Genomic DNA, 24,851 nt, shown 5'->3' on the forward strand with positions numbered 1-24,851 from the left:
AATAAACATGGAATTTATTGTCTACATACTTATCTGCATGAACCACATCACTGTGGCTGCCAGTGCAGTCCTGGCCTTTTACCTTCTTTGTTTCAAAACTAAACTTCAGTTTCTTTTGGTATAGGCTGTGCCTCCTTCTTTGCCCAGCACCAACCACTAAATCTTTTTGCTACCTAGCAGCACTAACACAGTACTACTGTAGTGGGTTGGCTTTTGGATTTTTTAGGCCTTCCTTAGCAACGGGGGTGAGAAATCTAAGGAAGTATTCCAAATCATCCTTTAATGCAACACAACATATAAATAAGGCATAGACAAGAGAGCTCATTCTCTTCTCTCTTCCGGTGGCTGAAGACAACAGGTCTCTCTGCAGATGGTCTTTGCTTGTATAGGCCAGGGCCTGCCTGCTTGGACCTGCCATTATCTCTGGTCCCTTCAGAAGGCGTGGGGAGTTGGCTGGTACCTCGCACAGTTCTGCTGTCGCGTTCAGGGGAGTATTAAATTTGGTTTTTTGTATTTATTCGCTAGCTTTCTATTAACAGGGTATATTTGAAGGATATTTGGGGTTTTCTTAGTTTTTTTAATCCCTTTTTCCCCCTCCCTTTTCCCTTTTTTTCCCCTCAAGAGCTCCCTATCGTGTGTACAATATATTCAAATTGTATATATAACTGTAAATATATGCAAATATATATTTTTTATAAAATTCGGTTGGTTTCAATTTCTCTCAGTTTCTATAGTTTTTTTTCCCTTTGCCTGAAGGGGGAGGGAAGGAAAAGGCTTTCGCTGAGCTTTGGAGATTTGATGGGAAGCCAGCTCGAAACTTGCTCAACTACCACACAGGTTTGGGTACGTACATATGGTCAAGAGTGCATAGACAAGGTGTGGTTCCCCACATTTCCAAAGGTAGATTTTACTGGAAAGAGCTAGCTAAAAGCTTAGTAAAAGTGTACATTAGAGTTTTGAATGCCTATCTTTTCTTTCATGCATCCCTTCCCGTCAATTTGGGAAGCATGAGGTGGCATTATTAAATTGTTATTATTTAATTGTTATTATACAATTATATTATTGTTGTTATTGTTATTATTTAATTGTTATTAAACAATTCAGACTGCATGACTTGCAACATCCCTGGGTTTTTTTCCTCTTTTTATTCTTTATGCTGAAGCTTATTTACCTCTCCTCCCATGAATGTCATTGTTGACTTTATGACAGACAATCCAGAAGGAGAATAAGCAGAGGAATCAAACCATTGTACCAAAAGTTGATGCTTTCTTCATTTAGCAAGATTAAAGCAAATTAAGAGGTAAGAGAAGTACACACCTTACTTGCAGTAAGGGTTATCTTATTTTAGGGATCTTAAATGAGGCAGCCAGAATCGTATTGATAGGAATGATGGTTTGAGAGGCTCTGGATATCAAGGTATTAAGCATTAGATCAAAACTATCAATTGATTTCACAGTCTTCGTATGATGAGGAAGAGACACAGACAGTAGTTGTTGCAGATAAAGGTTATAACAGGATCTGAAGGCTGAATTTGAAATAGGAATTAAAACCTCCATCCCCAATTCCCAATCTGTGTTATTAGCTTCTTGAATTTTGAAGATCCTCCTCCTATGTTGTATGTGATTGCCATGCTGTAAAATACAACTTTTACAGATGTTCAGCCTGGAAGTGAGAACAACACAGTATCTCGAAAGAGTTGACTAAGGTAAAGATGGAAAAAAAATCATTTGAGTGTTGAAGATGGATAATAAACCTTTCCCACATTAGTCCACTAAAAATAAGAAGTAGCACTGCACAGGAATGCTGGAGGCAGTGCTCATACACCTGTAGTGAGTCCTTCCAGAAGAGAGAGAATGGAAAAAAAATATTTCATATTTTTACTTCCTGACCACATAGAATGAAGAACCTAATGACTCTAATGATGGAATTTTCTTTCCAGCTCCAGAGGACTGCATTACATGGGAAGAATTCAGAGATGTTGCTTGCCACTGTAGCAAGAAAATTTGTGTGATCAAAGCTCAATTGGAGTTCAAGCTTGCCAGAAATGTGGAGGACAATAAAAAGAGTTTTTTTTGAAATATATTAATTGCAAAAGGCAGTTTAGAAATATCATTGGCCCTTTACAGGATGAGAATTATCATCTCACAGAGACGGAGACAAGGCAGAGGTGTTCAACACTTTCTTTGCCTCTGTCTTCAACATGGATGACAGACCAAGGGGATCTCAGTGCCCTGAGCTGGAGGACCAAGACTGTGAGAATGATCAGCTCCCAGATGACCCTGAAATTGTGTGGGATCTGCTGCTCCAGCTGGATCCCCACAAGTCTATGCAGCCTGATGGGACTCATCCCAGCTGGCTGATGTCAATGGAAAACCTCTCTTGGTGATTTTTGAGTAGTCTTGGGAATCCAGAGAGGTCCCAGCTGAGTGGAACCTAGTAAACATTGTCCCAGCTTTCCAGAAGAGCAAGAACGAGGATCAAGAAAACTAGAGGCCTGTCAGTCTCACTTCAGTGCCTGGTAAAGTTATGGAGAAGATTATCCTGGGAGGTGTTGAAAAACACCTGAAGGACATCATCATCATTGGTCACAGCCAGCACAGCTTCATGAGAAGAAAGTCCTGCTTATCAAACGATTTCCTTCTATGACAAGGTAACCCTCATAGTTGATCAAGGAAAGCCAGTTGATTTAATCTTTCTGGATTTCAGTAAAGCTTTCGATACAGTCTCTCACAGGATTCTTCTGGACAAGATATCCAGCACACATAAATCCAGCTGCATAAATACATCATGTGATGGGTGAACAATTAGCTTACACATCGAGCACAAGGTAATAGTGGATGGTGGGGTAACATCAGACTGGCAATCTGTCACTAGTGTCCATCTTGAGCCCTGTGCTCTTTAACACCTTCATAAATTACTTGGATGCAGGACTGGAAGGGATACTAAGCAAGTTTCCGGTTGACACAAAACTGGGAGGAGCTGTTGACTCCTTCAAAGGCAGGGAGGCCCTGCAGAGAGACCTCAGCTAATAAGAAAACTGGACAATCACCATCTGTATGAAGTTCAACAAGGGGAAGTACCAGATTCTGTGATGGGGCAACTCTGGATACTCATACAGACTGGGGAATGAGATGCTGGAAAGCAGTGTCATGGAAAGGGACCTGGGGGTCCTGGTCGACGGCAAGTTGAATATGAGTCAGCAGCGCCCTGGCAGCCAGGAGGGTCAACTGTGTCCTGGGGGGCATCAGACAAAGCATCACCAGCTGGTCAAGGGAGGGGATTTCCCACTCTGCTCCGCACTGGAGCGGCCTCACCTTGAATATTGTGTGCAGTTTTTGAAGCCACAATATAGAAAAGATATTAAGCTACTAGAGAGTGTCCAAATGAAGATAGTGAAGTGCCTTGAGGGGAAGCTGTATGAGGAGCAGCTGAGGTCACTTGGTCTGTTCAGCCTGGAGAAAAGGAAACTGAGGGGAGACCTCATTGCAGTCTGCAACTTCCTTGTGAGGGGAAGAGGAGGGGCAGGCACTGATCTCTTCTCTGTGGTGACCGGTGACAGAACCCAAGGAAATGACCTGAAGTTGTGTCAGGGGAGGTTTAGGCTGAATATTAGAAAAAGGTTCTTGCTGCAGAGGATGGTTGGGCACTGGAACAGCCTCCACAGGGAAGTGGTCACAGAACCAAGTATGACAGCTCAAGAAGCATTTGGACAATAGTCTCGGGCACATGGTGTCACTTTTGGGGATGGCCCTGTGCAGGGCTAAGGATTGGACTTGATGATCCTTGTGGGTGCCTTCCAACTCAGCATATTCTGTGATTTGGTGATTCTGGGGACGCTGACTTCTTCCTTTATTATTGATGGAAAATATAAAATAGCTCTTGCCATTTCTCTAGGAGTAGTATGCCTGCAGCTGTGAAATGCATTTAACACGTCTCTTAATTGCTATGGGAGCATAACCTTGCTGGAATCTTCATATAAGGGTGTCACAGATGATAAATAAAGTAAGATATGATGTAATGCACTGTAGCGTACATGCTTCAGGAAATTCTGGGATTAATTACGGAACACATTTTATTTTTCCTGGAATGCAAAACATGTAAGCAACTAATCCTTTCTTTCAAGACTTGGCTCCGCCTTCTCTTTCTCCTTCTGAGAGTATTACATCTGTTTCTGATGGTGTAAAGATGTGTGTCTTACACCACAATGCCAAGCAAAAGGCAAGGTGATATTAAAAAAAGAGTAGCTATGTCTCAATCTTCTCCAAATAAGGAAAAATATTTTTTTTAATATTGTTTAATAGGAGAGAAACCTGACAGGAATTTTCTTAGTTAGAAATTTAATATGCTGAGATTTCAGATGCAACACTACAGTGCCCAAATAAGTTCCCACTTTACAACATTTCCTCTATGGAAAGCTAAACCTCATTTACTTTTGATTCAATAGCCACACAGTCTTGTGCATCTTCTTGCAGGATAACTGTGTGTGTGTGTGTGTGTGTGTGTGTGTGTGTATACATAGACACACATAGGGTAATATCCTGGGTCAGGTCACTTTCTTTTCTTTACATTTTCCTTTCTTTCATGGGATTTAACAGGTGAAAACCAAGAAGAAAAATCAGTATCTGTATTAGCAAAGTAGCACTGTGTAGAATTGGTAAACTTCCAGGTCAAGACAAAACACAGACTCAAATCTATGGCTGGTGTAAAACTCTGCAGTCAAGAGGAAACAAAAGACTTGTATTGAACTAGATAAGCATCTTATGGTGGTATTGTTTGGCAATTGCATATTATTTCATAAAGATAAAAATTTCTCTTCCTTTTAACAGTGTCAATTTCATGCCACCAGAACTCCTTTTATTTAGAAACAAAACATCACAGGCACCTCCACCTAATTTTTAAGCAAAAAACTCTGGAACTTTAAAAAATGCCCCATTCTCTGTCTTGATACCAGGTACTTTACTACATACATGTAGTTCAGTTAGTTGTCTGTGTAACCCACAAGGCACCTAGGAAATAAATATTTTTCCCAAAACACAAAATTGTCCTTTTTTTTATCTAAAATTAGTCCCATCACATGGAACTCTGCTGTTTCCCTGCAAAATTTCCCCATAAAGAGAAACCATCTCTTTATGTGTAAAAGGAAGCAGCAAAGGCACTGGTGGGAGTGAGGTAGGGCAAAGGCTTGCAGAGATCCTTGTCCAGCCTGAGCAAGTCTCCAGGGACTGCACTTACTGGCTGTTCCAGAGGACAGAAGAGGAAAAGGGAGGAAGGTCAGAGGAAGAGGTGGGAGGAAATCTTTTCTCCTAACGAGAAATTCCCTTCTGGGCTTAAGAAACCTTTGTCAGTGAGGATTTAATAAAGTAGTATGCAAAGTTTCTTCAGAAAATTGTCGCTCAGAGTAGGAGATTTGATGAAGCCCTTCCGTGAGATACAAAACAAAGCCTGCAGGGTTGAAATATTTCTGCACACACTGACACCAAGAAATGTTGCATAAGAAACATTAAGTTGTTAAAATATTTCAAAAACCTTACAATAGCTGAAAACAAACAAGCAAACAAAAAGTATCATCTATATTTACACTTTCAGAGCATGCTTGGATCGAGGTACCTTTTTTAAAGTAACAGCAATGTTTGGTGCTGTGACTCTGCATGGGATGATCATTTCTCTTCCCACAGTCATGTGTATTATTTTAGGTATATCACTGTGCATCTCTACAAATGGATTGCTTGTATCTGCAGGAGAAGGAAAAAAAACGGGTTAATATTTGACACTTTAAGACAGTGTATGGAAATTGTAACAGTGCACACAGCCTTGAAAGAACAGACTAACCCTGTCCATAACAAAAGCTAAACTAAGTCCTGAAATCCATCTTCTGTTTATTTTTGTCAAAACATGTTCAGCAAATTATTATTAAATATTTAAAAATATTATATTTATAAATATTTATAAAAATAAGTATTTATTGTTCAATATCAATATCAGTATCTTGAGATCTCCTTTAAATTTCCAGACAGCTGAAGTCCATTTTTCCCCTTTACAGCAACGTCCCTACTGCTATGGGCCTAATTCATGGCAGTTCTATTTATTATCACCAGGAAAAGTAATTATATGAGAAGTGAGTTGAAATTCACTTATCAGGAAACCTCTACGAAGTACATATTCCTGCTGTCTGCAAGGAAATTTATAGGAAAAATTCATGTTGGCTGCACCAGGTAAAAATCTACTGTGATAATCCAGCCATATTTTCAAGTCTGAGAATACAGACTACCAAGAGTTAATTCTTCTCCTCTTTCCCATTATCACAATAGCTATGTGTCTCTTTTTTAAGTGACAAGGCAAATGAAAATGCCAGGAAAACATTAATTCCTCTTGACTCAATAACTAAAGCTTGGCAGAGTAATTTACCATCCCTTGAACAATCCCTTTAACAAAGGGCATTGTCATAAATAGCTTGCTCTGGGAACAAGGAACATTGCTGCTGCTATTGTTTGGACCACTTAACAAAGAGGGGCTCAAGCTACAGTCTCTAGCTCCAAATCTTCTTTGCAGGTGTTCAGATCTGAAGGTTCAGTTTGACTCATATCGCAGCTAGACTACCTCCAAATTCACATAAGGTTTGGTTTTTAACTCCTAAAAAAGTGGAACATTCAGATCTTAATTCCATGCTTATCTACAGCTCTGATGTTTTTTCAGGCAAATCCCATTATTTTCACTCAGTCAAAAATCTTACAAATAACAATGGAAGTCTTACTTGGATAAGAAATTAGTAAAGCTAGCAAGAACCAATCCCTTATAAATCCTCAAATTGTAATACTTATTCAAGTGTTCTGGTCCCAGACTTCTGCATGTTGACCTGTGTTCACTCAAGTACTTCTTCAAATACATTAGTTTTGCATCTCATTCAAAAGTATGATATGCACTTCCCAGTGTCATCAAGCTGTTCTGCCCTTACAATCCTCTTTTCTTATTATATGCAATAATACTTTTGTTTGAGACATCAAACAGGAAGAGAAACAAATTCTACTCTAATTTATACTCTGTAAGGCAGAGTATCTCAAGTGTAAAGAGGTTTAATGAAGCTGTTACACAAGCTTTCTGAAATGAAATCCACAAAGTATTATTTAATAGTAGGTATTAAATGTCCACTGAGACAGCAAAAGGAACTTATGACTAATAGAGGATGCATATGTAATAAAAAATGCCCTAAGGACTTGTTAGGCTGACATTTCCTCTGCAGTGCAATTCAAGGATAGACCAAGAATGAACCTGTTTGTAGCGTGGGGAGAAGAACCTTTTTTGTTTCAGGGGCTGCAGCCACAGAAGAGGTCACCTGCCCCTTAATATCACCAGACAAACCGATTTACTACTCCCCAAAGTCTCATTTGTCTTTGTCACAAAATTAAGAGCTCCTGCTCAAAACCAGCAAGCTTTGCAAAGTAGCTTCCTGTATCATAATCTCCAGATCATTCTAAGTGTGAGGAAGAGCTGTTCTGCGGACTACAAGTGCTGTCTGCAGACAGAGTGTCACCACTGACTGATGCCAATATCGAGGCAGTGGGGGTTGTGCAGCTCAGACCTCACAGGATTCCTGCCCATCTGAAGACAGGGACAGGAAACAAGCATAAAACACCACGTTTGGCTTTTCTTTCTTCTTCTTCTTCAATGGAAATGCACGTTTGTGCCTGGAGAAGTCAACAAAGTGCTCTGTAAAAGTCAGCTGAGCACCCTGGTTGCTCTAGGTAGGCTTTGAAGCTCGGCCACAGCCTTTCTTGGTACTCTCCCTGCAGTGGTACGCCAAGGCGTCTCTGTGCCCCAGCTATTCGCGTGCAGAGCTCCCACTGACATCACCGGGGACTTCCGCCATGGGCTGGAGGGCAATTGGTGGCCCCAAGTGCTCCAAATGTCTTCCTGCTTTTGATTAAAAGAAATACGCATCATGTTTCCTAGCACAGTTTTGTTTTCATAATGAGCGTGGAGGCTTTTCCTGATTCCCCTTGATTTTATTCTCCTTCCAACTTAGAGGCCATAAGGGGATACTCTCAATGCCTCAAGATCAGAATCTGGTGTGGGGTCTACCAGCCTGCAACAGGCAAAGCTGAACACACAGCAGCACCAAGGAAGATTATGCCACATTGGCACAGTATGCCAACAACATGGAATCCTTCTGTCCCCCAGGCAATAGCATTCCTTGCTTCTTTTTTCCTCTCTCCATCCCATTACAACCTCAGCTGTTACCACTAGCTCCTGCTACCTTTCCTCTCAATTTCTTCCTGAGGGAAGGTAAATGGCATCCCTCCTCAAACAGCTGGCTGGCAGCACATGTGGGATGACCTAACCTTCTGCCAGCAGTCTTCTGGGCCAGCTCCACTCACTTTTATGTTCAGAAAGCTCTAAACATAAAATGAACATTACAGACTGACCTATCTTGAAGACCACATCCAAGTTATGTGTTCAGCTTCATTGGGATTTCGAATGGAAGATCTAAGAGAGTTGAACTTGATTTTTGAATTATTGATTGTTTTTGTTGGTTTCACTTTTTTTTCTTCAGAGCTGCCTGCAAGGGTACCAAAATGAAAGCTGGACAGCCAGAATATTTCCATATGTTAAAGGTTACTTTAAAATTCAGGTTAATGTATTTTGAAATTGTGCCTGGAATAAATGACTCTGCTGGGATGACTGTGGTCCTTACAATATCTCTCAGTTTCAATCAACATGAAACCACAAAGAGCATTAATGAAGTCACCAAATTCATGAAGGTCACTTGCTATATTGTTAAAGAACATAAATAGCAGCTTTTTACTAAGCTGGTTGGCAGCCAGATAAAAACTTGATAAGAGACTTAACACAAGCAATATTATGTCTGGTATCAGTAACCTGTCTAAGCTATTTATGGGGTTTGCACAAACAACTAAATTAGCCAACACTGAAATGCCAAATTCAGAAAGTGGAGAGGTTCATTATTTCCAAAAGCTTTGACTACTGTTCTTGGGTTTGTTTTGTTTTTAATAATCTGAGCTATGTAATTCAGAGGACTTACACATACATTTGCAAGGAAAAAAGTCTCTGCAGGAAAATCTAAGCTCCTTGAAATTTCTGAAAGCTTGTCCTATGAAGTTCTTCCAAAATGCCTACTTACACTTGCCTCATCATTAAAATTCTTTTCAGGCTAAGAGAGGTAAAATATTTTTATCATATTCACATAAAACCCTTTTCCCTCATGCACGTGAAAAGGACCAAAGTCTTTAGTAAAGAATAGATATGCAGACTTCATTGAAGTTAATGGGTCAATTGCCAAATTCCCTTTCCATTGTAGGGATTCATCCTAATTAACTCCTTTTATCCCAGATAAATTATTGGGGCTGTTCAGAATGAATTCCAGAAGAACCTTGCATGCTAAGAGTGGTTCAAGCCTCACTTACACATCTAAAATACAGACATTTATCACTGAGGTAGGAGCCAAACTGTTACTGTTGTCCCTGGGCAGAATGGAGGAATTTTGCAATGGGACTCATCTGATCCATTTTGGACATCTGCTTTACCATGAGATGAATCATGCCCTAGCAAAGGTATTTATTCACTGCTCACATGTAGGTGCCTAGGTTCCTTAAGAAAAAAAGAAATCCCATTTTGTATGCCTAAGCAAAGGTTGTTCCACTTTTATCCCTTCTTAGCCTGTAAAATAATACTCTTCAAATACAAAGCATGTCTAAACCTTGAAGGAAGACTTGAGATATTAAGTATTATCCTCCTTTTTTCTTTTTCTCTTTTACCTGGACTTTTGTTTATTAATTAATATCTAGAGCACATTCAGATACAAAGCATTGCTAGTATAATTGTGCAACGATTTTCAGGCCAGATTGGTTTGTTTTCCTTTGGGACTAGTTATACAATGCTGTGACCAACATAGGTCCATAACACAAATAAAACACAGTTCAATATCTTAAGGAAAAATAGTCATATTAGCCAAGAAATCCATGCTAGAGCAATTACTATGTTCAGCAAGCAATCCCTAGAAAGGCTAACAGATATTAGGAGTGCTCTTTCAGATGTATCTCTCCATTATGACAATTCATCCTAGAAATATATTTGTTTCAATAGGAGCTATGAGCCTTGGTGAGGGAGAAGGTGGTATGTAGCCTTAGATGCTGCCAAGGGGTCCACGCATGCTTTGCTCAACAGTGTCCTATGATATGAAATCCATGTACACACAATGACAAAAGCATGGCAATTATAGGCGATGGACGTCAGCAAGTCCTAGAGGTCTCTGTTTTGTAACAGGAACCTCATTAGACACTAAAAATGTGTCCGCATACTTGATACAGCTGCAACATAGCTTAATTCCAACTAGTTTCCTCTTCATAACAGAAGCACTATCATATTATCGACTCTGACAGCATAAGCCAAAACTGTACTGCTCATATGCTAAAACTGTGCCAAAAGCAAAGACCGAAAAAAATGCACAGGGGAGGAAGAGTTCCCCAGGTCTCGGCAGGTTCTTCTATTAGTACATTATTTGTGAACAAGAAGAATAAAGAAAAAGTAGGAAAATCTCCCTTTCTGTTTGTTAGCTTCCAAGGTGTTTTTTCTTACTGCCTTTTTTTACCTGTTGAATTATTTTGACTTTGATGCTTCCGATCTTAAGGGACCCTTTTAGAGAACTCTTTGGATGCCCTCCATGTTCTGCAACAATAGTATCTTTAGGATAACAGGAGTCAATCTAGCTAAATCTTGAATGCATGTCAGTTCTGGGGCTGGATCCAGCTAAATCCTAAATGCATGTCAGTTCTGGGGCTGGATCCAGCTAAATCCTAAATGCATGTCAGTTCTGGGGCTGGATCCAGCTAAATCTTAAATGCATGTCAGTTCTGGGGCTGGATCCAGCTATTTGTCTGCAAGTGGACCTCCCAAGGAGATGCCATACACTCAGAACTTGCACCATAAAACTTTAGAGTTTGAAAAAGAGCTCAAAACCCCAGACGTTCTTAGACTTCAAAGGCTTACATTTTGAACTATTCCTTAGTGCTAGAGCCTTTCATTTTGGACTGCCAAGCCTGAGACACATCTCAAGCCAAATACATACAACTAGTAGACATGTTTAACATTCTAGGCACTGGTGTGTATAAGTACTCTTAGGACGTGTACCTTTAATTACCCAGCTCTGATTTGTCTCATCTGACTTAATTTGTCTCAAAGCAAGACATCTATTCTAAGCTTGTTCTCCAGATTTCCTGTAAAGTCAGTGGCAAGTGATAGATACCATGAGGTCTTTTTGTTCTCTGTTAACTATAGAAAGAGGATAGACAACTGACTCAGCCTAGAGGTCTGATTTTAAAACATCTCATTTTGCAAGGAAAATTAAGTGTTCAGAAGACATACAGAGCAGGATCATAAGGACAGACAAGGAGAGGTAGAACACTGAATAAGAAATGGGCTAATGTCCTAAAGCCAAATACAGCTTCACTTAGAGAAGAATTCTATTCTCTGTTACAACATAATTAAGACATTTACTCTTGCATATTGCTAGCCGAAAACTGCCTTCATTACAGAAAATAGCAACACTTCAACTTGAATCACAGTTTGTTTAAAGTCTTGCAAAAATCTAAATTTATATCAATGTATCTAACTATATATCAGTGTAATAGAACTTACAGGGTTTTTCTCTGTCATACCATGGGAACAATTGTCCAAAGGAAAGAAATGATGAGAGTAGAGAATAAAGAGAACCACACATTTTTTAAGAGAGTGAACTAGCTCCAGCAACTGAAAAGTGTCTTGGAGACAAGGGCAAGGCAGACAGAAAGAAAAGTCTTAGTAATGTCCCCCAGGGAAGTCTATATAGATTTCAAAACAGCCTGCTGATAATTTGATATTTCTTAAATGTCTTTATTCCATCATTATCTCTTTTCAAGCAGAAAATTCCCCATGCCTCACTGTGATGTAGGCAGTAAGTGTTCACCACAAGCCTTTTTTTACTACTAGGCTGCAGTTGGCTTACAAAACAAAGCTCTGAGAACTTTTGGGTGCAAGACAGTGGAGAAATTGGCAGAGGCTTTTCTTCATCTTCCCATGGTTCATGGGCAAAGTCAGGCCATCAGTTTTCTTGAAGCAAAGTTGAAGGCTCTTAAGAGAATTAATTTCCCTCGCTTAATGTCTCAATTCCTGAGCTGTGTGGAGTCAAGAATTGCCGAGACACTGTGCAACTCTGCAACTCAGCAGTGACCTCTCCAGCCGAAAGAAGGGTGGTGTCAGGACCAGCTCCTGGAAGATAAGTCACCAGCCTGCCTCTTCTTGATCCCCAAAAGCAGGACTTCAGAAATGTTCCAAGTCATCCTGGGGCATGTGGGACTTGTAGTCTCCTTCTTATCGTCTTGCATCTTGTTTTTGTCTGTAGAAGCTCATTTTCTGCTGTAGCATACACTCATTACTGAACCAAAGGACTTACTGGGTTTGTTGTGGTTTGGTCTTTGGACTTCTTTTCTTTTTTTTAATCCAGTTCATATTCAGTATCACTCTAATTACGGAAATGAATAACATTTTTAAAACAATAAGTGATGACTTCCTGTACAAACAATATCAACTTTCCTGATTTGGATTCTGCGTTTGTAAATAGCAACTATTTGTTCTCATCTGCAGCATGCTAAGACATGGGAAACAGGCACCTCAGTGATCCACATGAAGCTAATATGGGAAATGGACTGACACAACGTCCTGCCACAGGAAACAATACAAAACTAGGAGGGACACAAATTTTACAAATGTTTATTTCCTAAACACCCACAAATTCATGCAAAATGAAACTAAACTCAAGAAAGGTAGTCTTCACAGAGGATTTTGTTATCTCCATCTTAACCCCACTTGAGACAGATAATTGAATTTTCATGCATGTTCAGAGAAACAGTGACTTATTATAAGAGACAGATAGAAAAGAGATAGAGACAACAAGATGGAAAAAGTATTTTCTTTCCATATGCCAACAGGACACTTGTCAGAAAGGGTGAGTTTTGGTACTTGGTATCTTGTTTCTTTCAAACTTAAATATTATTCCTGAAACTGTAAATTTTTGGATGACTAATATACTCCTCTCCACCTTAGGGCAGAGTGACACTTCCAACAGGCATTAAATGAGCAGTTTCCTCGCAGCCTTCCTCGTTATTCATAGTTTGCCCTAACTCTCATGTGTGTTTCCTAGGACACAATCAACACTAAGAAATTGGTTTTCAATCAAAAGGATTGTCAAATTCAGAAAATCAACATGCCAAGAGGCCTAACCTTGATACAGGTTTGTTCCTTAAACATTTTACTGGTTTTTTTCAAATAAGATAGGAGGAGAAATATAATCTAACCATCTCTTCAACAGTGATGTCAACATTTATGACTGAACATCCTTGAAAAACCAACAAAACCAAAACACTCAGGCAGTCTTCCTTAATTGATTATAGCGTGCAGGGGCAGAGGTGAGTGGTCAGAAGCTGTCCTAAAAGTATTTCTGCAATGATACATTTCTCTTCCATCACAATTTGAATTCTGCGGATAACCTAAGTTCACAATCATCTAATTGAGGATCTCTTTCAGATGCAGGCAAGACATATACAACCTGGGTAGCAGCGAAGAATTAGAAAGACTGGTTGTGCCTTCCATTTGTAAAAAATCAGGATTCAGAAAAATTAACACTTCAAAGAGGTAAGAGACCAAGAGAATGTAAAGGCATTCTTATATCATAAAATGGGTTCAGCAGAGAGGTCCTTCTCATGTGGTGAATGGAGAGGATTGTGGGTAGATCTCAGATAGAGAGGACATCCAAGGTGGAAGGTTTAAGAACATCCCATGATGGGAACTTGCAAAAGTCATCCAAGAAAACTGTAAGTTATCCTAGGCTGCAGGAAATGTTGGTCATTAAATGAATATCCTACTTTGTCTATGCTTCTGTTGTTGGATTTACAATGAATCATATAAAAACAACTGGATGAGAAAGACAGTCAGTGCAGTATATTTCAGATGAAGGAAAGCAGAATGAACAGCATGAAATAGTCAATAATTCTCAATAAAGCAACACAAAGTAATGGGAGGGAGCTATCTTTTTTCTATCACTGTAGTGAGAAGTCCACTTCATTCTGCTTTTTCACAGCACCAGTCCCACTCTTCATGTTACAAAATGAAAACAAAGGGTAATTCACTCTGATGTGAACTCATTAGACGCAGCAGACCCATAATTTGGAAAACTTCCAGTTGCAAATTCTCTGTAATACGGGCTTTCAAAATCTGTGAATCATGACATGTTACAGTAATCTATTAATTTTATTCTGTAAAAATCAAGAAAAACTAAAATATTAATTAAATCTCTAAAGTGTTTATAATTTCTTCTGTTATTGTTCTGCCTATAGAATTCAACTATTCTGAGAAGTGTCTGATTGATACCCTGGAAGAATACAGGATCAGAAAGAAATTTCTTTTATAGCCTAACTGACCTAATTCCAGCACTTCCCATACATTACACAATACTCGTTTGCTGAACAAATTGTGTGTTTAATTTGGTTTTGTTTACCCTAGATTTTTACAATCTGTGTAACATGGACTGCAGAGTACATTTTTGAATGCGACTTAACATGCAAATAATAATTTTCTGCAGCATGAGATAATTCAGTGATCTGGAAAGACATCCTTCAGCTGCCTAGAAATCTCATCACATCCAATCATGTAAGATGTGATTTCTCTGATACCCATTTGACATATTCACTTCTAGTCCACTTCCATGTGGAATTCCATTTACTGATTGGATTGGGTTTTTTTCTTTATTTATTTTTTTTCCTCACAGATAAAACACTAACATTTGTATTTGAAATTTCTGGTAAAGTAGATTTATACATTAATTGGTAAATTATCATAACATTTTGCAAGGCTGAAAATATAATTCAAAATTCTGTATTTATCCACAGTTGAACTGCCTTATTTATCCATTTCTCTGTATTGAAGTGCAAGTACCAAGAAGTGTTAAAAAAAATTAATCTTACCGTTAATAAATACATAGACTGTAGATTCCTTCTTCTTTTTCACTGGACTTGTTGGGTATTTGCAGCTATAGTTTCCAGTGTCACTTGCTTGAGTTCTGCTCAAGGTCAGACTGCTGCAGGACTGCTTCCCATTTCTTCCACAGGCATATTTAATTACTTGCAGCCTTTTGCTATCCTTGCTTAGAGTTTCAGGCAAAGACCATGAATGAACCATTTCCCCCCTGCAAATACAGATAAGGAAGCAGAAACAATTATGCTGGGCTGCAATTATATAGCTCCAGTTCCCAAGCTTTCTTTTTTATTATATCAGGCTATTTCTGGGGTTCTCTTTTATCTTGTTTTCCAAAAACAACAACAGAAACAACAAAGAACTATTAAACAATTGCCATTGAAGTTCATTCCCCACCTTTCCCCACAACATAAGGTTTCATTTTTTCTAATTTCAGTTACAAAAAAAAAAAAAAAAAAAAAAAAGAAAGAAAGTGTCATGTGTATGATCTCCCTACCAAATTGGCAGAATTCAAGTCAGTTGGTTACCTGCAAGTGAGATTTAAAGTCTGTCCTACTTGAACAACATGCTGCGTGGCATTTATACTCAGCTCAGGAACTTTTAATTTTGATCCTGAATTAGATCCTAGAAAAACAAAGAAAAAAAACAAAGTATTAACAATGACAAATCATTCTGCTCCCAGTACACTCACATTTATGATGTTATACTGAAAAAGAAAAGAAATTAGTGTGCCCCTCTAACCCCACAAATTCTCTTCCTCTGAGCAAAGTCCCATTGTCCTGACTAAGGACTCACATAATCTTCCAGCAGCGTTACTCAGGAAAGAAAATAGAAATGAAAGCTATCAGTCAATGACTTTGTTCTCATATTTTTCACTGAGCACACCATGAAGAAAGTTCAGGACCTTGTGGCTACACATCTAACCAAGGAAGCGTGCCCTCAAGCACCACCGGCTGTATTTTCTTAGGAAACACTGCCATGGCAGCCCCTTCAACAGAAAGGGCAAAAGTCAGCCAATTCCATGGCAAGAGCCACATACGGACTTTTAAGATACCGAAATCCTACTCAAACAATTTGCTGCAAAGCTGGAACTGATGTGGAAGGAGTGAAAGGGGATTAAGGATCTTCTCTTCCTAACTAAAGTTCACAGTACTGTTACCTATGGTCCCTCGACAGCTTCATGCTTCCTACCAGTGAAGTGGTGTCAAAAGGTAACTGGAGAGCTTTACAATAAATTTTGAGAACAAGATCAAGGCACCCTCCAGACCAGATTTGCTGCTTATTTGAGAAAGCAAGGATACTGTCATGGTTAGACCATTCTGATATGGCTGAAACCCTGGGTATCGATGTAACACGAGGTGGCTTATGACACTTGAAAACATCCAGGTAGGTTTTGCAAAGGCCATGTGAAGGCAATTCTTAGGAAGACCGTGAAAAAGCCCCATGGTCAGAAGACCAAAGGAACACCAGATCTTCCCTCTCATCAAGTTCTCATCAAGTCAGTAGGTGCTGGCTGGAAAGATATGTTTTATCTTTGCCCCATAATAGGCTATGGCCACAAAAGCTTCCATGGCAAGCTGACAGAAGTGCATGCCTTAGAGAAGAAACAATCCTTGATCCATCCCATTGCCCTCACACTGATAGCAGAGTGTTCCAGAAGCTAGAAACATAACAAAGAAGTATTTTTAAACAGTTAAAGTTGAAAACTAGTTTTAGTCTGATCTGGTCTCAAGTGCAGTTGTGAAGATTTCAGTGTTGTGAGAGAGGAGCAGCGAGTATTCCCGATCATTTTGCTTTAAGAGAATATATTATTTGTCAACATACAGGAGAAGCAGCATCACATAAACAAGGGTAATGCAGATATTTCCACCAGAACTGAAAGTACAATCTGAGCTTAGCAACTTTAAGTCCTTTCAAGAGGTCCCTGACACACCCAGATATGAACAACTGTGTCCATCAAACATAGTAGAAACACATGAACCTTATTTGGTAGCTATGGATCACCCACTGGAAATGCCTCTCTCCTTTTTTTGATAGAGAAGGCACTTTTGGAAACCAGTTCTGGCTGAGATTGGTTACTAAAGTTTGACTACATTCTCCAAAGTCAATTGCTGCTCCAAATTCAGCAGATTTCATCCAGCAGCAGATGTAGCCTCAGATTAGAGGCTGAATATCAAAACTTTGTTCTGAGATGTGGACTTGAATTCCATCAGTCTGAGAACGGCTGAGAAGCCAAGTCTCCACGTTTGGGGAGAGATGCTAAAAATACAAAGATTTTGTACAAAAGTAAAGAGATACTGCCATCATTTGCCAATTTTGGGGAGTCTGGGGAGCCAGCTGTGCTGCAGTTATCAGTAAGTATTCCATACTGATTCCCTATAACATTGGTGGAGACAAGAGGTCTAAATCACCTTCTGGGGCTACTGAACACAATCCATGAAAAAAGCAAATGGTTGATTAAGTCTGCAAAACTGTTTGCTACAGGTGTTCAGCAGCCTTTTTCTCTTCCTTAACAATTTAGCAAATGTAAACTGTTGGCATTAACTAACTTTTAATTAACCTTTCATGTCTAAGTTAATTACACTTATCTGCATTTTTCTTTTTAGCCCTGTACTGAAGCTGTGGCTTCAGTATTTTTCCTATATATACTATCATCCACGCATATTCAAAACAAGATTTAAAGGATACACTTGAACATAGATGTAAACTAAATTATAGCTCACTTGAACAAGCTTCAAGCAAGGGCATAACAAATTTTCAGAATAAAGAGGTCTTCTGGACTGAACCACAAGTAACACCAGAAATCTGAATGGTGAGACTGTACAAATACATAGACTTCCTCTGGATATGTCTAGACAATCATACTTCTAACTAGAAATGAATATATTCTGCCAATGTTAAGAGGGGAGAAAAGGATGCAGCAAATCTTTGACGAAGCAATTTGTTATATGATATGTTGCAAACATACATTTTTCTTACCTACGATTTATGGCTCTCAACTCTGAGTGCTGGTTCTTCCAAAGTGTGCACTGTGCTTTTATGGGACAGTCTCCCATTAACGCTTACAGACTATGAGTCTACTCATTTGCCATTCTGAAATAATGTCCCTGAAGCTAATCACTGAGAATTGAGATAAGATGTTGCAAGGGCTTAGGAAGATTCCTGGGGAGCAACCCAGGCACTCTGGTTGAAAGGGTTTGCCAATGTCCTCCAACTAAACAATCTGACCATTTTGTGAAACTACCATCCTCCGGCATTTCATTTGTATTCCTCTTGTCATCCCAGAATTGCAGGCTCAGATACTCTCCCAAGAAGACAGTGTTTATATCCAGCTTTAAGAATCTTGTTCTTTAAATCTTTCCCAAGGGGGAAACTTGATCTCAAACTGTCCTGAACTGCTCCTTATTTCAGGCTCTTGAAAAGCTGGAAGCATGAAACAATGTTTACAAACAGTTCAATATGTACGAGAAAACCCATCACTTAATGGTCTGCCAGAGAAAACCATTGGGGCCAAAGACCAGCTGCTAGAGCTGCAACACTGGAACTAGTTACTAGAGAGCAACACATAGGTTGTTGCTTCCATTGTAAAACTTGTGGGAAAGTGGAAAAATCCATGTGTGTGACAGGTGTTGACAGCAAGCAGGAGGGCAAGTCTGCAGTGCCTTTTCATGCCTATGGTGCTGAGAGTTCCATTTTGCTCAGCGCTGGCACCGGCACCAAACTCAGGAGCAAAGCCAGCCATGCAGCACCATGCCCACACCTGACCCACGCTGCAACCAAGAGACCAGCCCTGGGTATGTGGGCTGCTGTTGTTTTCAAAGTCTGCCAAAGGTGACAGGCAAGAAACCATTATAAATGTTACAAATTTTTCTCTTCATAACTCTTCAGTGATATAAACAAAGGCATCAAAATCTAAAGATCTGTCTTAAGCATACTAGACAATGCAGCCTGGAAGCCTGTATGTCAGAAAATCTGCCTCAGAGTTATTAAAATCAAAGAAAAACAAAAACCCCAAAACACCTACCTTCTCACCCCATCCTGTAGGCAAAAAAGAAACCCAAATATACTGGATACATACTCAAGCTTTTGCCCTTTCACACAAATTACATATATCCGAAAGACAGCACAGTATTTGTAAATATTGTGGGTGGGTTCTTCAGGAGTGCTTAGTGTTTGTCTAACTCTGCTCCCCTTGATACAAGCCAGTATTTCATCATTGATTTCAAGTACATTTTAGACACTTAACTCCAGTAATTAAACATATTAACATTCAAGACTAAATGTCAGTGTATTTGGCAAGACATAGCAGCTTCGTTATATATTAATTTATTTAGTTTTTCACTAACAAAAAGCTGAAGTCTTATTTCAAGCCAATATTGTTGCTTTTACAAGTATGTGAGACAACGCTTTTACTGGTGGGATGCTAAGTCTCGAAGAAAAATAACTTTATTTGACATCCTATCTATTCATGGGTCATTAGCTTCCTTACATTTTTAAATACTTCAAAACTGATGCAGCATACGAATACAATAGAGTTTGACTTGTTTACCAGAAAAGAAAAAAGAAGGAGAATGGCAGGGAAATTCCTACTGTCAATATTTAGAAGTGGATTATGCCTTTTATGTACCTTCTGTGGGCATTTCACTTGACACTGTCTTTTCTGAAGGGTCATGGCTCAACAGGACACATTCGCTTATCATTGTGCCTGTCACTAAGCGACCATCAGCAGCCTACCCTCACACTGACCTACATTGGGGGGTGCAACTTCTTTTCATGTGACAACAAGAGAACTAATTAATCCTGATAACTGAGGAATCTCCCATCATGGGGAAAGAGGTGATTTTTTGGCATATTTTGTTTGTTTTGGAAGGCTTATTAGATAGATGTGAAAGTCAATCGACATTATTAATTAATTAATGAGCAAACATTAATTTAGATTGCAAAAGTTAGCCATTCTAAGTAAAGTAAGGGAAGTAAAGTAAAGTAAAGGGAAGGACAAATATTTTTTTAAAGAAAGCAGAGAGCAATCTGTAATTTGCAAGGCAAGAAAAAAACAACTTTTTTCAATTATCTTCTGCCCTGTAAAAAAGCTGATTCTCTCATGAATGAAATAAACAAAAATTTGAATCTTCTATTAACCAAAAACACTGATCACAAGTCATGAAAAAAGGTAAGATAAATGAACATGCTTATATTTTTTCAATATGATGTGAGTGTCCAGTTCTACAGACAAATGAGTAACCACACATGCATTATCAACCTTCTACTGATTTCTGCTAAATCTTGATTTCTCTTAAAAATTATAGATATGATGAGCCCAAAACTGGGACCATGTTCTGGATTATTATTCCCATTCAGATTTTTCCGGCTTCTACTTTTAAATTTTCTTTCATACACTGTGTATTTCTGCTACCTTAGACTAAAGAAAGTAAACTCAAAAGCTAGTTTTATGGCTTAGTTTAAAAAATACAATATCAGGAGTTATCATAATTTTCCTTGAAGTTAACAGGTTTGATGGCTTTCTAACATCTTTTTCATAACTTGAGGCTGTCTTCCAGCCACCCCAGTAATCCTCAACATGTTGACTAACTGTTTTTTCACCTGCCCAATCAGAGGATAAGGAGAGTGATCAGTTTATCTTTGCAACTTCAGTGTATACAAAGAATCTGACCTTCTGGGTTTAAAGTGCCATCTGCGAGCAATAAAGTTATCCATCATGAAGTAATTGTTTCAGTCATTGTTGGATTTACACGTGTTTCAAGGCTTGTTAAACATAACTCCTTTGTTGTTTTCACCATCAAATATAATTTCCTCCTGATTCAAACAATATTCAGCAAAAAAGCATTTTGTAGGAGACACTCATTCACTGGAAAGAAGGTGCACGTGATTTCTTTACAGGATCTTCTCCTCTCTGTGATCCTTAACGTGGGTCATTCAGTTCAAATGCAGTCCAGGACTTTACTCTTGCTTATGAGCATTTCCTTATGAGTCATACCATTGAAGGGAATGGGAATACCCACATGTGTGCAACTAATAAGCAATTGCAGAATTTGGACAAAATGTTAAGGAACATGGTGGTACCCAGTGGGTTGACCTTCAGTGCATCTCCGGTGAAAATGAGCAGACTCTGATCTGCAGCAGCACCTTAATCAGAACATGGCCACCAGCTAACCTCATATGGGATATACAGCTTTACTCCATTTTGTAAGGAACCTGGGATATCAATAATTATTTTTTTTCAAAGCTATTCTTGACAGGCTATTGTATTACCATCTCTTTTAAAGGCACTTCAGGACATTCTATAAATACTCTGTTATATTCTCTAAATATAATTAATTTTTTGCTCAAACAGTTGTATCCATCCATAATGAGTCCAATTACATCATTACACCAAATTACTCCAATAAAAAAAAAGAAAAAGAAAAGAGAGAGAGAGAATGAACTTGTTGTTAACTCTCAAGAGTTGACTCAACTCTCACTCAAAGTTTTGATTTACATCTGACCATAAGAAGGAATCTTGGCCAACCGGTCCTTCTAGTTCAATCAACACTGAGATTCTCATGAGCATCAATAATTCCATTTATAAAGACAGGAGAACTTTCAGGCAAAGTTGTCTCAAAATTTGGGTGGTGATTGCAAAAAAAAATTTCTCTTTTTTTCTTGCTGAAGTGTGACTGTCTGGCCTGGTCCTACCACAGTACTAGGGGGAGAAGGGATCACCCTGGATAATAAAGCTTTCTACTTCTGTGGCTGCTGGTGGCTGAGAAGAACTGCTACTGGAGGAAGACATTCTTCTATCTCATCTACGTCGCCTGGGTTTCCGGTTCTCACGCACAGGCAAAGCAGGCAGCGTGGTCTGGTTCCTGCTCCCAGGGGTAAAAGCATCATCTCCATTGCCTGTACTTAGAAATAGCCTCCAGGGAAGACCTACAGCACCAAACCAAGAGCCACCCTGAGACTCAAAGCAATATCCCCAGGTCTTTCAGATGTCATCCAGATGTCATTCTAAAGGAAATCTCACAGTCCTTCATACATCTAATTTTACACCACTTCTCTGAAGCAAATCCAAACTTCACACCTGAAGTCTGCAGAACAGAAATTAGGACAGCTTAACTGTGAGAGAGCAAGGAGGCATGCCTTTGCCCCTAGCTGATGTTGACAAGTGTCCAGACGAGCAAACTCATGACCTGAAGCAGCAAAATGCAACCACTATTTCTATGGAAGTAAAACTTTGCAGAGCAATTAAGGGCCATGGGGATTTACAAGTGTTAAGAGACATAGGCCCTTGGACTGCAAGGTAGTTTTGTCCCTGTTTCCTGTTGTTTCCTGTGTAAAGAGAGGCACCATGTCTGCTGGTACATAGCTGGCAAACAGAAGCACTCTCAGAGTAGAAGCAGGAGCTCAGCCTGTATCATTCCCTTAATAGATCCATCACTTGCACATAGCTCTGTTGTGACTGAAATATCTTCTCATTTGTATTCAAGATCAAGGAAATTATTGGATGCTATTTATTTATGAAGTACACATTGATGCACAAAAATCATCAATTCATTGGTTCATCCCTTTCAGGTCCAGAAGGGACATTCCAATTATCCAGTTTGATGTTCTACAATACATGCCAAGTGATTTGTGGAACAAATGCTTTAATCTGATCAATCTCAATTATAATTTAGGAATTTAAAGTACCATTAGGATGTAACAGCCAGTCAAAGAAATGGATAGATTAATGGATGAGAAAGCTGGGCTGCTGTATGATATGCATTTGATAGAATCTGAACAGCATAAGGTTTATCACAGTAGATTAGATGAGTCCTGGGCAGAGACTAAAAACCTTGACCCTGGCTCCATGCCTTAGAACTGAAAATCATTCAGCAAGGCAAATGGATGTTCTACTGCTCAAGAAAGGCCTTCAAAGGCATAGAAAGGTATTTGAATAAGTGTGTCCTTCCCCTTTTAGTTCTACATCTCAGAGCAAGTGATAATTTATTTACTCACTCTATGCATTTGCTGTTCCTAGATGTATATACACATACTGGTATAAGATTAGATGCTATAGAGGCAAAGCAAAAAACCCAGTTGCTACAAATAGTGCAAGTACAATTCTGATAACACTTCATTAACACTTCTGAATAGTACACACTATTATGCCAATATAGTCAATCACTATAAAAAACCCCCATAATTCCCCAATAACTGCCAAATTTTTGCCAGTATTTGCCCTAGCTAAGTCAGATTGCATTTACAGAAGTCTGTGGTAAAACCATTTAAGAGTGGGGGGGATTGTTCATTTAAAAATTTAGATGCAGAAATTAAACAAACTGAAATCTGAGCTGTTTATTTGAAATAAATCTCATTCCAGTTACTACCAATTGAAATTATTAACATTTCCCATCATACCTGGGCAACCAAGGCCATGCAGTTCAGTGTGCTGTGCCCTGTGAGATCTGCTTGAAGGCACTTGCTTTACCAGGTCATCAGAAGATTATGTCCTGTCTGCCCTGAAGTCACCAGGTGACTTCCATGGGTAAGCATAGGCACTTAATATAATGCCAATTGAAAATAAATTTCAAAATTTAACAGTCAGAAAACCTGAGAGAAAAAAAAATTGATTTCTTGTTTTATCCACCAAGTTTTAACATCTCTAGAAACTTAGGATTTGAAATGAACATTTTTACCATTGTCTAGCCTGATGAAGGTGTTCATTTCATTGGCTATATAAGGAGAACATACTTACAGAGAAGAAATAAAACCATCCATAACAACCTTTTTATTTTCCATTGAACATATGGAATTGAAAATGGAAACCCAAATGTGCAGTCTGACACCTACATTATAAACCTGTGTGGGATTGTCGCTTTGGTAAATCACACCAGGGAGGCCAAACACACATATATATGTAGTGTGCATTGAGAAAAGAAGATAAATACCACAGTTGTGTCCACCTTAGTCTGGTGTTCACTCCAACAGAGTGAACGCCCAGTTTAAAAAAAAGCCAAACAGGTCCACCGAGGCTGCTCTCAGCAAGACCTGGTAATAGCAGAGCTAGGCTGTAGCAACACTTTCTCAGACACATTCAGCACAAATCCCCCTCCACCTCGATGTGCCTGTCCTGGCCCCTTCATAGAGATCCTGATCAGGCTATTCAAATGAGAAGTGGTTGTGACTCCATCATCTGCCCAATAAAAGGGATGCTGTGTGATCAGCCATTGGCATTCACCCAGGAGTATAATTTCATGCCTCCACAAGAGTCAGCCTGTGCTGCTTCCAGGAGTATAGATAACTCCATCCAGATTATGTCTGTGAGTCATCGGATCTATCGTATCACTTACTGACATGTGGCAGCAAGAACTGTGCCTCTGCTCTAATTCCACTGTGACAGAACCCAGCATATAATCATCAATATTTTGGAGAAAAGTTTATCCCATTAATTAGCACAGTAGGAAAGTATTGATATGGTATAAAGACAAAGCAAGTACATCAAAATTGACACAAAAATAATTTAGAATTCCTATATAAAGGAAGGGTGTACATTTTCTTGATCAGACTGAATTTCTTTACCAGCTTGATGCTTAAAATTTGTTACAGATTATCTGGCAGGACAACTAAAGCAATATAACAGGATTGAATCAGAAGACTTTCATACAGATAGACAAACTGCCTATCTGCCAGTAACCTGCCTTCTTAGCCAGCAACTCAGGCCTGTCAAATTCATCTGGGGCTGTACTAATCATTAAGTTGTAAGCATAGAAACAAAATTCAGAACTATGTAAAAGAAAATTTAAAGCAAATTTGAAGGATTTCCACTTTGCTGAAGGCTGCCAGTTATTATTTCC

General features: G+C 39.1%; 1 protein-coding gene across 1 annotated transcript in view; it reads right to left on the reverse strand.

Moving 5' to 3' along the window:
• Nucleotides 1–24,851, reverse strand: part of FLT1 (fms related receptor tyrosine kinase 1) — a 109,884-nt gene that overhangs the window by 79,081 nt on the left and 5,952 nt on the right. The window contains exons 2-4 of the mRNA XM_064645439.1: nt 15,546–15,642; nt 15,009–15,229; nt 5,608–5,732 (exon numbers count right to left, since the gene is read on the reverse strand). Of these exons, the coding sequence (XP_064501509.1) occupies nt 5,608–5,732; nt 15,009–15,229; nt 15,546–15,642 (443 nt within the window). The remainder of the gene's footprint in view (nt 1–5,607; nt 5,733–15,008; nt 15,230–15,545; nt 15,643–24,851) is intronic.

The sequence above is a fragment of the Pseudopipra pipra genome, chromosome 2 (assembly GCF_036250125.1).
Source record: "Pseudopipra pipra isolate bDixPip1 chromosome 2, bDixPip1.hap1, whole genome shotgun sequence".
Taxonomy (NCBI): Eukaryota; Metazoa; Chordata; class Aves; order Passeriformes; family Pipridae; genus Pseudopipra; species Pseudopipra pipra.